Here is a 13,182-nt window from a genome sequence, read left to right as displayed (position 1 = left end):
GGACTACAGTGTTCCGAGTGCAGGCTTCCATGTTATGCAACGCGCATCCCAAAGTAACCTCGAGCACGAGGCCGAGCAATAAAGCTAGAGGAAAATAAGGCGTCGTGCGCCACCTTGTGGGGAAATTTAGAACAACGATCTCGCGTGTCCTGTTGGTGGAAAACTTTTTATTTTTTGGAAGAAAAAAAAAAAACAAGAATTCTTCTTCCAAGCAGCAGTAAAGCAACAGTGATTTTATGAATACTTCCAATCACAAAAATGGGATTACACGAATCCTCAACGTGCACTAAAACAAAATTCACCCCCTTCCAATGTAAAAAAAAAAAAAAAAAAAAAAACATTTTGGTCCAGTATAAGAAGCAATGTCGTTTATTACAGTATTATAAGTTATTCTGGAATTGCTTTTTTTTTTTATTACATTCAGTAGCATTTTTCTTTTATTAGCCCTCTAAGCTCATGCAGCCTGGCAGTGGTTGACATCCTCGAAAGGAGAACAAACGTTGCTCACTCGTTTCCGTACATCGGCACATGCTCGGATAAGGCGGCGATCCGTCTTTGAAAACTGACATTGGGGAGGGCGGTCGAGGGGGGTGGGGGTGGGCTGAACGGTCCTTTTTTTTTGTGGGGGGGGGGGGGGGCAAATAGGTTTAAAAAGCGGAAATGCTGACATAACGTTAGCATCGTGTTTCTCAGGATGATGGAAGCAAAGTAGCCGCACTTTGTACATATCTGCAAACAAAATCAAAGAATAAAATGCTAGAGGCTTTAAAATAGACCTTGCAAGAGGAGGTCATAATTACATTCAGCCCCCCCCCCCTTCCTCCCCCCACCCCCCAAAACACGCACACACAAGTAAACACAGACATAAATAAGAGAAGGAACGAGAGGTTGAAAATACTCCAGAGGCATTGAAATGGCGACGGCGGCGACTCCTAAAGTTCATCACCCCCCACCTCCGAGATTGACGGCGAGGGGGGGGGGGGTGTCGTCAAATGAAAGGGTTCCGTGACGTGCCTCGACTGGGGTAAACGTTCCCCTGAAACAGAGCAAGAAATAATGCAAGTTGCTGGACGACGCCCCCCCCCCCCCCGTATGTGTACCCGTTGGGGTACTCACTGTAAAAGGGTTGACCGACATCGGTCGGGGGACTTTGGGCTGCGAGTCGCACGTTGGGATGGTGGTGAAGCCTGGAAAAAAATATATATATATTAAAAATCTGAGGTATATATTCTTTATCCTCTGTCAAGAATGACTGAGGAGCAGCACGATGCCCACTGAATTGAAAATGGTGGTTAAAAAAAATGCTGAATTATGGCCTAGAAAAGTGAGGCCCCACCGTCCAAAATATGACAACCGAGCGACAATTGTCGTATATCTGACGAAAACCGGTGGGTTACCGTTGGCTTCCTGGTTGCCGGCGGCCTCTTGGCGGAGCGAGCTTGGCGGCGGGAACACCGACGCGGGCGAGGTGACAAACGCGCCGCCGTCGCCTGGGAACAGGACAGACCGTTTCCAACAGGTTTGGGTTTTCTTCTTGTATGATTGTTTGCAATTGGTCAGTTAAATGGCAGGATTATGGCCCCCCCCCCCAGACAAAACTCACCTCCTGGGGAGCTGCTGAAAGGATTACTCGGGGAGAGCGCAGCGGGCTGCTGGGAAGCGGAGCTGAATGGGTTGGGGAAATCTCAAACACAGTATTCAGTCGGTGGATTAGTCAACACGAACCAACCAACCAACCAAGCACTTTCACGTGAGGCTCATCGGACGCAAACTGGCGTGACATCACACAAAATTTGGGACCAGAGAGGCAAAAATGCACTTTTAGCGTAACTTGGACTGTAAACGAAGCCCCCACCCTCCCCAAAAAAAACAGGACGCCAAAAAAAAAAAACGTAAACGAAAATGAATTCAACCTAACAAGAAAATTCCACGAGATGGCGCCAAAGCCATACTTTTATCGCTTTCGCCGCAGCAGAAAAACAGCCGGTAGGCTAGTTTTTTCTGAAAAAAAAAAAAAAAAAAAAAACAACAAAACATAAATAGTCCAATTTGCAAATGCCAACGCTCAAATATGCGTCACCTTTTGAGTTGAGGGGGTCGGCTTACTTGCAAATGTTTGCGAGGCGGACACGGTCTCCGCGGCGGGAGAGCTGACGGGGGAAGAGGTCAACAGTTTAAGAACGTCGAGAAAATAATAATAATTAAAAAAAAAAAATGCAGAGAATTCATCATTTGACAAGATTGATTTGAATTACCAGGCGGGGGTGGAGCCGGAAGACAGACGGCTGCCAAACATGGTGCTGTACTGCGGGGGTCCGGCAGGGGGCGCTGCGGACACACATTTCACACACTTGATTCAAATAGTTCAAATGTAGCACAGTCATGAAAAAAAAAAAAGAAAGAAATTGCACTTCGAGCTTGTCAGTACACAAGTTCTGCAAATAAACCCTCCCCCTCAGTGGGTCAAACGCGTCCGATTTTAAACCGATTAAAACGAGTCTTTGAAGGCGGGCGCGCACGATGTGGCGCAAACACAATGAGGGCAATTCAGCGGCTAACAGCTTTGGCATTTCGGGGGGGGGGGTGTGCATTACGCAACTCAGCTGAGCGGTACCGTGACAGTCTGGATCACACGGCAACTGCAAACCTTCAAAAACGACAACTCCAACTCGGCCAAACGAGAAATGACGGCGACGGGAGTTTTCCACACACAATTTGAAGGGAATCGGAAAGTGACGACTTGGCGTACCTGTTTCGGAGAAGACGCTGTCCAGGTGGGACACCGCGGCGTACCTGTCCGGGGCGTTGGCGGCGGTCTGCTGCTGCTGCTTCAGCGCCCCTAAATCCAAGCTGAGGGATTTGGGGAAGGCTCTGAAGGGCCCCGAGGAGCCCGAGGTGGGCGCGGCGCGACCTGAGAACGAAGCAACAAGCAGAAACTCGAGAAAAAAAACCACAACAAACACAAACATCCTAAGACGGTACAATACTGTATATCGAGCTACTTTGAACGATTAAACAACAAAAAGTGGGATAGCAAGCTAGTTGCTGGGCAGTTTCAACAAAAACATAAAAAAAAAAAAAAAACATGGTTAGCATCTTAGTGAGCAACGACCATTAGCCACAGAGCATGCTAGCAGCAAATAAAGCCCGCGTTCGGCACGGAGGAGACGCAAGCCTCGCCGCTCATTTCCGCGAGACCGGATGGAGTTTTGGGGAGATCGCAGGGGGGGGGGGGAATAAATGTGAAATGACACGGAATCCCTCGTAGTTACGAAGAGATGCGGACACTCCACCAAAGGACTTTCGGGGGAGGGTGGTCTTACCTAAGGTGAAGTGTTTTTTGAAAGAGCTACTAGCTACAAGGTGAGGAGACACAAACATAACGCAGCATGAGAGACGAGAAAAGAGAAAAGCCGGCAGGAAGCAGTCGGGCTGCCCACCTGAAGGCCGGGGGAGGGCGGGGAAGGAAGGACGGGGAGCACAAGACAGCGAGCTTGGACGCTGTCTCTCAATGCCGCAGGCGTTTTGGTCTGGGAAAAAAAAAAAAAAAAAAGTTTGACTGGATCACGGCACAAAAAAAAAAGGCCGAGCTCGCGATGGCACCTTTGGCCGGGGCATCCCGGAAACTCTGGGAGCGCGAGGGCCGCGCGGCCACCTCGCCCGCCGACGCGTTGGGCGCGCCTCGGTCCCACTGCGCCGCCTGGGACTGCGGCGACGGAAAGGTGTGAAAATCGCGCCGGCGGTTCGCTATTGCGCGGAGTGAACGGCTCACCGGCGTCCTGGTGGCCACGTTGTGAACGAGGACGCCCTGGACGCCCGGGCTCCAAGGTCCCGCATCTCTTCGGTTCTTGCTTTTGGAAAAATGCCTGGAAGGGAATACGCGTGACAAAACAGGGATGAAAGTTGCAGGTTGGCCACAAATCCCTTACGGCCCTTCTTCAAGCGTGCACCGTTTGAAATGGCGCCCCTCACCATTTCTTCTTCTCGTATTTGTCCTGCAGGAACTCTTTGAACTTCTGCGAGTCCTTCACGTCGCCGCCGTCCGTCTTGGGGTCAAACGCGCACAGCCACGTCCTCCTGCAGACCTGACGAAACCCGGAAGTCGGACATTTGCCGCGTTGAACGATCGCCGCGCCTGCTCACCTCGTTGCCGTGGTTTTGGAGGAACTCCACTTCCTGTTGGGAGAAGGTCGTCATGGAGATGGACTTGACCCTGTGGGGAGGGTTGAGGCCTCTCCTGACCAAAAAAAACATAGACAAATATAATTTCAATAGGCGTACTCGTGCATAGGTGTTGCAGTATTCATGGTCCTCACTCGGAGGTCAACTTTGGCATTTGGGAACTGACTCGAATATGCATTAATTAATTTGTTTATTCTTGCACCATGGTGTGCAAATGGTGGAGGTGCAATCCGCGGGCCCACTACGTCCACTCTGCTGCAATGACAACACGTCAAAAATGAACGCAGCCCAAGAGCTACTCACAATATTCCGGAGCACGACGTGCACACGAAGGCGCCCACCGTCACGTCCGTGTACGTCACCCCGGGCTGGTTGCACTCGAAGCAGTGTTTGTTTACTCCGGACTGGGCCAGATCCCGGACCTTGCGTGCGCAGATCTCCTGGCTGTCCCGGTGCTTACGGTTCGACATCGTGGATCAGGGACAAGGGAGAGAGGGGTGGGTGGTGGGGGGGGGGGGCGAGGTCGGGTGTCCCGAGGTCCCAGGCTCGCCACCTCCGCCAGTTCACCACCGCATTGTGGGGCGTGGGGGCTGGTGGATCGGAGAAAACGCCGCTCGGTCCGCTCCTGCTTCGCCCCCGAATGCTGGGCAGCGCGGAGGGGGGCGAGTTTAACCGAACAGGATGCGTTGCACACCGGAAACACACATCCTTTCTTCAGAATAAAAGCACACAACCGGACGTGTGCAATAACACACAAGTGAAAGGTGTCGTTTTGAAACGGCGACTATTAGTTTGAAAATTTTTTTTTTGGGGGGGGGGCGTTATTTTTTTGTAATAAAAAAAAATCATTCCAGTTCAACCGTTCTTTATGAGTTATCGGTGACATTACATTGTGTTGCATTTTTTTTATCTCAGGATAACTATGATTTAAAAACAACAAACGGTTTCTGTATTTTACGTATGAATTATTTGATATTTCAACAAATGCAATATGGTATGGAGCGACATCTTTGATCAAGTCTTCCTTTCAGTCAGCAGGGGGAGCTCGAGCCCCTCGTCTCATGAGTCACGTGACTCTTCAGTTTCCGGGTTTGCAGCGTCATTCGTGTGGCATTCGCGGCTCGCTCCGAAAGTGTGTGTGTTTTTTTGTGTGTTTTTTTTTGCGCGGTGTCGAGCGTTGCGTGGGAAGGGAAAGGAAACCGGTTGTCAGACAAGAAAAACACGCCCCAATATGTGCGCGTGTGCGGGTGTGCGAATGACGCGTCAAATGTGTGCCGAGCTCCGCTAACTGCACATCGAAAAGGAGCTTGAAGAATCCGAGGGGACCCAAAATGACCAAGTGAACCCTGCCAAGACATAGTCGATCTATTTTTTTTTTAAAAACATTTCTATTATTTGTTGTTGTTTTTTGTGTGTGTGTGCGTCCAAACGAGGGAGATTATGACCATTAAAGTAGCCTTCGAGGAGTGTTTGAAAGACTCCCCGCGCTTCAGGTAACACTTTTTTTTGGACTTTTTAAAGTCCTTTGATTGTCTCAATTTGAACATTGCCATCATCATTACAATGGTTCTAAATATTACGTATTTGTGCTACTTTTAAAAACAAGGTATAGGAAAGAAACTGCATTGGCTAGAAATTATTATTGGAAATATAATGAATATTGTTAGTTATATAGAATTATTGTTGTGTCGAATTTTTACTCCATTTAATTATATTTTTTATAAATATGGTGAAGGGTGAAGTCACCCAGCTATAGAAAAAAAACATTTGTATATATAATTTTTTTTCCCCAAGACAATATTTGGTTTTGTTGTTACTTTAAAATGTTTATAACCACCCCTTCCCTCCAGTTATTGAAGACTGTACACCCAATATGCGCATTTTCTACTTCCCAAAAAAAGGATAGATTCATGTTCTGTTTTTTTTTTTTTTTTTTTTTTTTTTTTTTTTTGCCCCCACAGTGTGGCAATTGTTTACTACAGGCATGTTAAGCTAGCGAGAGGAGTTTTTGGGTGTGCCCCGGGTCTGAGTCACACTGTTTTGCCATGCAGTTGATCTGGCATCTTTAAAAAACATGACACCCCCCCCCCCCCCCCCGACACACACACACACCATGTTTGAAAGGGTCAAATGCGCAAAGGGGAATCTGAGCACACTGAAAAAGTGACACAAAAGCAGAAGAAAGGTGCACAAATCAGGTGAAAAGTGCACACAGCGTGGCCATTTTGTTCCACCTAAAAGTGACATCTGACAGTTGAGGTGAACAGGAAGCGAGGCGACCGGTGCAGGAAGTGTGGCGAAAAGCCAGCGGAAACCTCACTTTTAGGCCACGCTTTGCATCACAACAAATAGAAATGCAACACATCTTCAATTCAAACAGCCCCCCCCCCCCCCCCGGCTTATTTTGCACTTCCTGTGTTTGTATCAGATCCGAAATCGAGGCCGTCCAAGCCGACGTGGGCGAACTCGAGACGCGGTTGGACAAGGTGAGGTTTGTATGCGTGGGGGAAAAAAAAAATGAAGTCTACAGGATTGTCGATATAAAAAGTTGCACATTCTTAAGATGAAGTTAGTGCATTAAACCTGTGTGTTATTGTTTTTTTTGTTTTTTTTTTTTAATATATAAAAAGTGGATTTTTTTGGGGGGGGTGGTATGAGTGAGCACACGTAAGCCGCAAGTTTTTATTTTTTTTGTAGCTGCTGAAACAATGCCAGGCCATGCTGGAGGCCGGCCGGGTCTACTACCAGACCGGCAAGAGCTTCGTGAGCGGCCTCCAGAGTCTGGGTCAGCACTGCTCGGGGGACACCGTCATGGAGGTGAGGGAAGCACGTGGTCTTTATGATGGCTCGGTCGCCGCGCCATCCAAAATCATGTCGATTTTCCGACAGGAGTGTCTGCGGAAGTTTTCCGAAAAGCTGTCCTTCATTTTGGACGCGCAGGGGGTGAGTCGATTTGTCTGTTTTGTGCTCAAGTATCGCAGTCGCCCTCCCCTGATGTCATTTCTTTCGGGGGAGCGATGTGAACATTTTGCCGCTTTCTTTAGGAGGTGATTGAAACCACGCAGATGTCAGTCAAGTCCAAGCTCCAGACGTTCGTGAAAGAGTAAGTCGTCACAAAAGTCGCAACTTGTTGACTTCCGCCAAGGTGACAGACTTTCTGCATTTAATTCATTGATTTTTTTTGACGTCACTCCAGAGATGTGCGCCGCTTTAAGGACGCCCGCAAGGAGTTTGAGCGCAGCAGCGAATCCCTGGAGGGGGCGCTGGCGAGGAACGCTCAGGCTCCCCGTGGGAAATCCCACGAAGTGGAGGAGGCTAGCGGCGCCCTGCTCAACGCCCGTCGGGCTTTCAGGTCCGGCGCGCTGGACTACGTCCTCGAGGTGGGCTAAAGGTCACTTTTTTGGGGGGGCCGGGGGTCTCGAAAACCTCCAAACTGCTTGTCATTTTTCTTGCAGATTAACGTCATCGAGGCCAAGAAGAAGACTGAACTGCTGATGGCTGTGAGTTAGTTTTGAAAATAAACCACTCGAATCTTTGAAAAACGCGAAGAGGAGCAATTTGGACTTTCATCCTGCCAGATGTTGTCGCTGATGGACGCTCAGGTCCAGCTGTTCCAGAACGGTTCCCGCTCCTTGTCTGAACTGGACTGTTATCGGCAAAAGCTGAGCAAAGACGTGAGATCACTCTTCTCTCTGCTTGAAATTAATTTCAATTTTAAAAAAAGAAAAAAAAAATATATATATATATTTAACCAAAAAAATCTCTAAATTACACAACTTTTTTCATGGACTTTATTCACATTATTTTGACCCCCCCCCAAAAAAAAAATATCTCATACAATCATTCAATTAATTTTTTTTCTTAAAGAAATACACGCCTTTTAATGAAAAAAAAAACAACAACTTTTTTTATCGTAATAAATGAGCAATTATTTCTCTGTCCTGGATCAAACGTAAACTGACTTCAACGGAATTTCACCGCAACGCATGCGTGAAATTTGCACGCCGCTCAAGCGGATCGCGTCGCTCCGACACCGCGACAGGAAACAGCGAGCAGCAACAGGAAATAGTTCACGTGGCCTCGTCTGACACTTGGTGTGTGCGCGAAAAGACAGGAAATTGACTCGCTGCGCTACGGCAGGGTTATTAAGTCCAATATCAGATGATGAATTTGCAAGCGCATGCCCTTCCGACAAGATGGAGGACGAGAAGTCGAATAACCTTATTTTGCTTATGTTTATGATTCATCCAGCATACGCAGTTTGTCCTGAACTGTGCGCGGGAGAAGAGGGACATGGAGCAAAGACACGCCGCCATTAAACAAAAGGTTTGCCACAGCCACAGACGTTACTCCACGCCGGAATTCTTGATAGACGGTCAGTTTTCCCGTTTAGACCGTTCCTGCCTCAGGTTTTCACAAAACTCAGATTCCACATTTTCCTTGAAAATCAACCGGGATCCTTCTACAACTTCCCGACACGTTCACGCGTCCTCGTCATTTGGGAAAAAGTCTGTTTTGCCGGGTTTCCTCCAGGATGTTTCTTACGACGACTCCATGATGGACTTCAATCCGGACGCGGCCGACGGCGTCGCCATGGAGGGTTACCTCTACAAGAGGGCCAGCAACGCCTTCAAGACTTGGAGCAGGTGCGGCTCGAGCAAAGAAACGTTTGGCCTCCGGCCGTGTTTTCTCATCGTTTTCTCCCTCAGGCGCTGGTTCTCCATTCAGAAAAATCAGCTGGTGTATCAGAAGAAGTTTAAGGTAAACCAGCAAAGAGTTGAGCCGTGGCTTCGAAATGGGGAAATCACGACGACGTAGCCAAAAGGGAGTCTTGTGGGCGGCGTGTGGTCTGCATGTTTGAATGTGCAGTGTCCCCCAGGAGCAGCCCACAGTGGTGGTGGAGGACTTGCGTCTATGCACGGTCAAGCCCAACGCCGAGAACGAGAGGCGTTTCTGTTTTGAGGTGGTCTCGCCGTCCAAGTGAGTCCCTCGTGGTCACGTGCGACGGTGTAGCGCCGAGCGGCTATTATAATGCGGGCGCAGAAGCTGTCTGTTGCAGGCCGACTCCGAGAGGCAGCAGCGGGCGTGGATCAGCGCCGTGCAGAACAGCGTCGCCTCGGCCTTCCAGGAGCGCAGGGATGTCCAAAACAGTCCGGTGAGAACGCGCATAACGCGCCGTACGCGCCTCTCCGCCTCCCCTCGTCGACAGCAACCTCGTTTCTCACAGCGGGAACGGTGCAACTCGGTGTCAGGGGGCGGCCCCGTCGCCGATCAGGAGAGCGAGAGCTTCAAGGCCCTGGAGGAAGTCCAGGCCGTCGCCGGGAACCGGGAGTGCTGCGACTGCGGGGCGCCGAGTCCCGACTGGGCGTCCATCAACCTCGGCATCACGCTGTGCATCGTGTGCTCGGGAATACACAGGTACGCACTCGACGCCGCTCATCCGTCGGCCCCACGTCAACCTGCTCTCTTTCAGGAGCCTGGGGGTCCACTTCTCGAAAGTTCGCTCCCTCACGCTGGACTCCTGGGAGCCGGAACTCGTGAAGGTACCGTCCGCCTTCCTCTGCGCTGACAAAATGGAGGACTGAAGCTGCTGGGATTTGGTCGTGTCTCGCAGTTGATGTGCGAATTGGGCAACGGCGTCATCAACGGCATCTACGAGGCCCGCATCGACGAAATCACCTTGAAGAAGCCCCTCGCCTCCAGTCCGAGGTGCGGCCACTGCAATTAATGGTTGGAATGGAACGCGATAATACTGCGGACAGATTTAGAGTTGGCCACAAGGTCTCTTCCAAATTGGAATGATGGCCTACAATCTTGTCCCCCAGCTCAGATCTTTTGACGCCTTGCTACAGTGCGATAGAGATTAGAATGTCACAGATGGATTCCAAGCACAGGTGTGTCTACGACATGCAACCAGTTGTTATCAGGCGGATTGCTCATCGGTTGATGTTGCTCGCTGGGGAGCCAGAATCCTGTTTGACGTTTGCTGTAAGAACTCTGCCTCGGCGCAAGATTATATTATTTCCTCACCTCTCCCTTACCGCAGCAAACAGGAAGTGCAGAAAGTTACTGGAACAAGATGTTTTGTGTCGTGTCTGCACGCTTGCTGCAGTACCGCCTCGGGTCCCGTTTGAGCGTATCTCAGTCCTGACGACAGCATTTCTTTGTGTGCGGGTCAAGGGGCGACAAGGAGGCCTGGATTCGGTCCAAATACGTGGAGAAGAAGTTCATCCAGAAGCTGCCGGAGACGGCTCGGAACCCGTCGCAAAAGCATCCGGGCGCCAAGAGGAACAGGGCGGCCACGCAGGAGCGCGGCGCGCAGAGACCGCCGCTCAAGCCCAAGCCGAGCCGAACCACCCTGCCTCGATCGGGTAATGTGGAACCAGACGGGACCAGAGAAAGCTGCTGTCAGACGGCCGCCTCGTCACGACTGCTCTTGTTCTCTCCTCAGCGACAGGCCTGAGTGAGCTCCAAAAGTCCAACGCGGGCTCCAACATAGGTCAGCAACCATATATGTGGACCCAAAAAAAAAAAACCCCGAACTACTTGTAGCAACCATTATTATTCTTGTTGCACCTTAGACGTGAATGACGAGGAGGAGGAGGATCTGAGCTGCCTTCATCCCGGAGCGCTGCTGTACCGCTCGGCGGCCCTGCAGAACTTCCCCGTCATGGCCGACGCCCTGGCCCACGGCGCCAACGTCAACTGGGTCAACGCAGCGGAGGAGGCCTGCACGCCGCTGATCCAGGCCGTCTCGGTGGTGGGCGTCTCTCCGCGGTCCGAAGGTGACGCCGGTTTTTGGGTTTCAAACTGGTTTTTGTTTTTCTTCCACCAGAATGCCCTGGCGGCGTGCGAATTCTTGCTGCAGAACGGCGCCGATGTCAACCAGCAGGACAGAAACGGGAGAGGGCCGCTTCATCACGCCACCGTACTGGGTCACACGGGGTACACGTAATACTTTGTTGCGGTCGGCAATTAATTTTTCAGATGTTGAATGAACAGGATCAACACTCAATATGTTACCGTAGCAACTGTTAGCCTTTTCGGCAGTTCAAGTTCGCGAGCCCATTCAAAAGTTGACCACCGCTACCGTTGTACTTGTACTTGATCTCGTACACCAAAGTGTGAGTCCTCTCGCCGCTTGTGCCGTGTGTGAACTCAGGCTGGTGTGTCTGTTCCTGAAACGAGGTGCCAACTACAACGCCAGAGACAAAAACCACAAGGACCCCATCACAATCGCCGTGGAAAACGCCAACGCTGACATCGTCACTTTGTGAGCGCCGTGAACGACGTGCACCCAGCCCCGAAACTGAAATCTTGACTGATTGATTGTTTTTTTTTTTTTTTTCATGATTATTTTTAATCCCCGCAGGCTGCGGATCGCCAAGATGAACAGAGAAATGCAGGAGATGGACGGATGCCTGGGAAATTCAGGTCTCTCGAAGGGGCGGGCGGCGGGGACAGGAAGTGGGCAGGGTCAAACCAGGAAGAGCCTCCAGGCTTTAAAGAGCCAAATAAGTGGCTGGGCTGTGGGAGGACAGAATGTTAAGTGAGATGTGAGATCAGACGGGACTGATTTGGGGGGGGGGGGGGAATTCTGAAATCTGAAAACACTGGTTTTACAGTGTTGCGGGATTTTTTTTTTCCTATACGATAAATGAAGAAGACTGGGCATGACCGTAGAATAAAGCATCTTCCACTTTGCACATACGGCACTTTGGCACCCTAAAAAAAAAAAATGTCAAAAGACTGTGAAAAATAAGTGTGTGTTGAGCTGACTGCACCTAAACTCGAGTAAACACATGCGCACGTCATGTTTTGTGTTACAGCCTTTGTGTGTGTTTTTGCCCGTGAGGCTTGCTTTTTGTAGCATGTTGTGTTTGTTTGCTTGTTTCCAAACCAAACAAGACCCTGCTGGTCAGCATTTTGACTTTGTCTTTGTGTATCTTTGCACTCCTGAGACACGAGGCTGGTCTCACCAGCTTCCGCAGTGCGACGCCTCCCAGCGGCCACGAGGTAAATTGCAGTGCGCGTGCGTCCTGCTTTCTACACTTCCTGCTTCCAGGCAACCAGGAAATGCACTTTCAAAAGGGCTTTTGACTAATGCAGTCCCAGTCTGAACGCCTGTTTTTGCGCAAAACATATTTTACTGACATTCTGTAACTGACTTACGGCTGCGACTTTTCTACTGGCAACACACTTTTTCTTTGCACTTCTAGAGGCAACATTGCCACCTGTTGGAAAAATAATGAATTGTTTCACACCTTTTTAGATGTTCTATGACTGCAGTACTTTTTTTTTTGTTTTTTTAAAATGTGTTTTATAAATGATTTTTCCCTCTCTTCTGTCACGCAGGTGACGAAACCTACCAGCACATCTTCAGAGACTTCTCACACATGGCTTCCAATAACCCAGAGAAGCTGAAGCGTCGTAGCTCAGATGGCAAAATCTAAAATAATAGTAATAATAAGCTTAATGAAATGTAGCATGCTTCATTCTGTCAAATACTGTCACTGCAGGGATATATTGAATTATTCAATTGAGAAAATGTTGAAATTCCCGCAATTTTGAACTGAACTTTCTGTTTTGTGTAGCTATGCCGAATAAAGTTTATTTTAAATCTGAGTTCTGACAGCGTGCTTCTGCTTGCTACTATAATTCCATCCATTAGCCAAGCCGCTTATCCTCACAAGGGTCACAGGAGAGCCGGAGCCTATCCCAGCTGGCTTTGGGCGAAAGGGAGACGACACCCTGAACTGGTCGCCAGTCAGTCGCAGGGAAGATAAACGCCATTACTGCGCGGGAATCAATCACACGCTGCCTGCACCATCAGTGACTGCTGTTCGCTAATATGGTATGGACATTTTTTTTTTTTTTTTCCATTTTACAGAGTTGGATAAATAGTTTCAGGAAAGCTCCTGAAGCCCAAGACGAACAGGTTAGCACAAAACAGCAAGGGGGTTGTTTTGACACCAGTTTGGGGATTCTGGTGCATAAAAA

The 13,182-nt window shown here is 49.5% G+C and overlaps 2 protein-coding genes across 7 annotated transcripts; one reads left to right on the top strand and one right to left on the bottom strand.

The window, feature by feature from the left end:
- Positions 1 to 625: 625 nt before the first annotated feature.
- Positions 626 to 4,910, bottom strand: agfg2 (ArfGAP with FG repeats 2). 3 transcript variants are annotated; one of them, XM_061808479.1, is made up of 14 exons: positions 4,486 to 4,906; positions 4,144 to 4,237; positions 3,973 to 4,085; positions 3,773 to 3,866; positions 3,604 to 3,706; positions 3,441 to 3,530; positions 3,324 to 3,356; positions 2,750 to 2,911; positions 2,256 to 2,328; positions 2,107 to 2,150; positions 1,604 to 1,684; positions 1,398 to 1,490; positions 1,117 to 1,187; positions 626 to 1,036 (listed from the first exon to the last, which is right to left on the bottom strand). In XM_061808479.1, the coding sequence occupies exons 1-14, from the start codon at positions 4,650 to 4,652 to the stop codon at positions 989 to 991; spliced, it is 1,266 nt and encodes a 421-aa protein (XP_061664463.1). In that variant the 5' UTR covers positions 4,653 to 4,906; the 3' UTR covers positions 626 to 988. The 3 variants fall into 3 exon arrangements, with proteins under 3 accessions (XP_061664463.1, XP_061664462.1, XP_061664464.1); XM_061808478.1 differs by having other exon boundaries at positions 3,604 to 3,866; positions 4,486 to 4,910; XM_061808480.1 differs by lacking the exon at positions 3,324 to 3,356 and having other exon boundaries at positions 4,486 to 4,903.
- A 386-nt stretch (positions 4,911 to 5,296) lies between these two features.
- acap1 (ArfGAP with coiled-coil, ankyrin repeat and PH domains 1) lies at positions 5,297 to 12,807 on the top strand. Of its 4 annotated transcripts, XM_061808741.1 has the most exons (23): positions 5,302 to 5,675; positions 6,611 to 6,668; positions 6,880 to 6,999; positions 7,072 to 7,125; positions 7,227 to 7,285; positions 7,379 to 7,562; positions 7,638 to 7,682; positions 7,761 to 7,856; positions 8,434 to 8,508; positions 8,716 to 8,828; positions 8,892 to 8,943; positions 9,062 to 9,162; positions 9,226 to 9,337; positions 9,410 to 9,600; positions 9,656 to 9,725; positions 9,797 to 9,891; positions 10,363 to 10,553; positions 10,634 to 10,681; positions 10,764 to 10,942; positions 11,018 to 11,127; positions 11,345 to 11,455; positions 11,555 to 11,616; positions 12,538 to 12,807. In XM_061808741.1, the coding sequence occupies exons 1-23, from the start codon at positions 5,623 to 5,625 to the stop codon at positions 12,633 to 12,635; spliced, it is 2,277 nt and encodes a 758-aa protein (XP_061664725.1). In that variant the 5' UTR covers positions 5,302 to 5,622; the 3' UTR covers positions 12,636 to 12,807. The 4 variants fall into 4 exon arrangements, with proteins under 4 accessions (XP_061664722.1, XP_061664724.1, XP_061664723.1 ...); XM_061808740.1 differs by having other exon boundaries at positions 5,299 to 5,675; positions 9,226 to 9,600; XM_061808739.1 differs by having other exon boundaries at positions 5,299 to 5,675; positions 8,434 to 8,828.
- Positions 12,808 to 13,182: the final 375 nt, after the last annotated feature.

Source organism: Syngnathoides biaculeatus, chromosome 21 (assembly GCF_019802595.1).
Source record: "Syngnathoides biaculeatus isolate LvHL_M chromosome 21, ASM1980259v1, whole genome shotgun sequence".
Classification (NCBI taxonomy): domain Eukaryota; kingdom Metazoa; phylum Chordata; class Actinopteri; order Syngnathiformes; family Syngnathidae; genus Syngnathoides; species Syngnathoides biaculeatus.
The sequence above is the reverse complement of the archived record's forward strand: the minus strand, read 5'-3'. Positions and strand labels throughout refer to the sequence as shown.

Bases quoted from the DNA above. Each gene is read 5' to 3' on its own strand.
- agfg2 (XM_061808478.1), bottom strand. From the start codon at position 4,652: ATGTCGAACCGTAAGCACCGGGACAGCCAGGAGATCTGCGCACGCAAG. The intron at 2,151-2,255 runs GTAATTCAAATC...TTCCCCCGTCAG, and splicing joins TCCGGCTCCACCCCCGCCTG to CTCTCCCGCCGCGGAGACCG. The intron at 1,685-2,106 runs GTAAGCCGACCC...ACTGTGTTTGAG, and splicing joins CGCCTCGCAAACATTTGCAA to ATTTCCCCAACCCATTCAGC.
- acap1 (XM_061808738.1), top strand. From the start codon at position 5,623: ATGACCATTAAAGTAGCCTTCGAGGAGTGTTTGAAAGACTCCCCGCGC. The intron at 7,126-7,226 runs GTGAGTCGATTT...CGCTTTCTTTAG, and splicing joins TCATTTTGGACGCGCAGGGG to GAGGTGATTGAAACCACGCA. The intron at 7,563-7,637 runs GTGGGCTAAAGG...TTTTTCTTGCAG, and splicing joins CGCTGGACTACGTCCTCGAG to ATTAACGTCATCGAGGCCAA.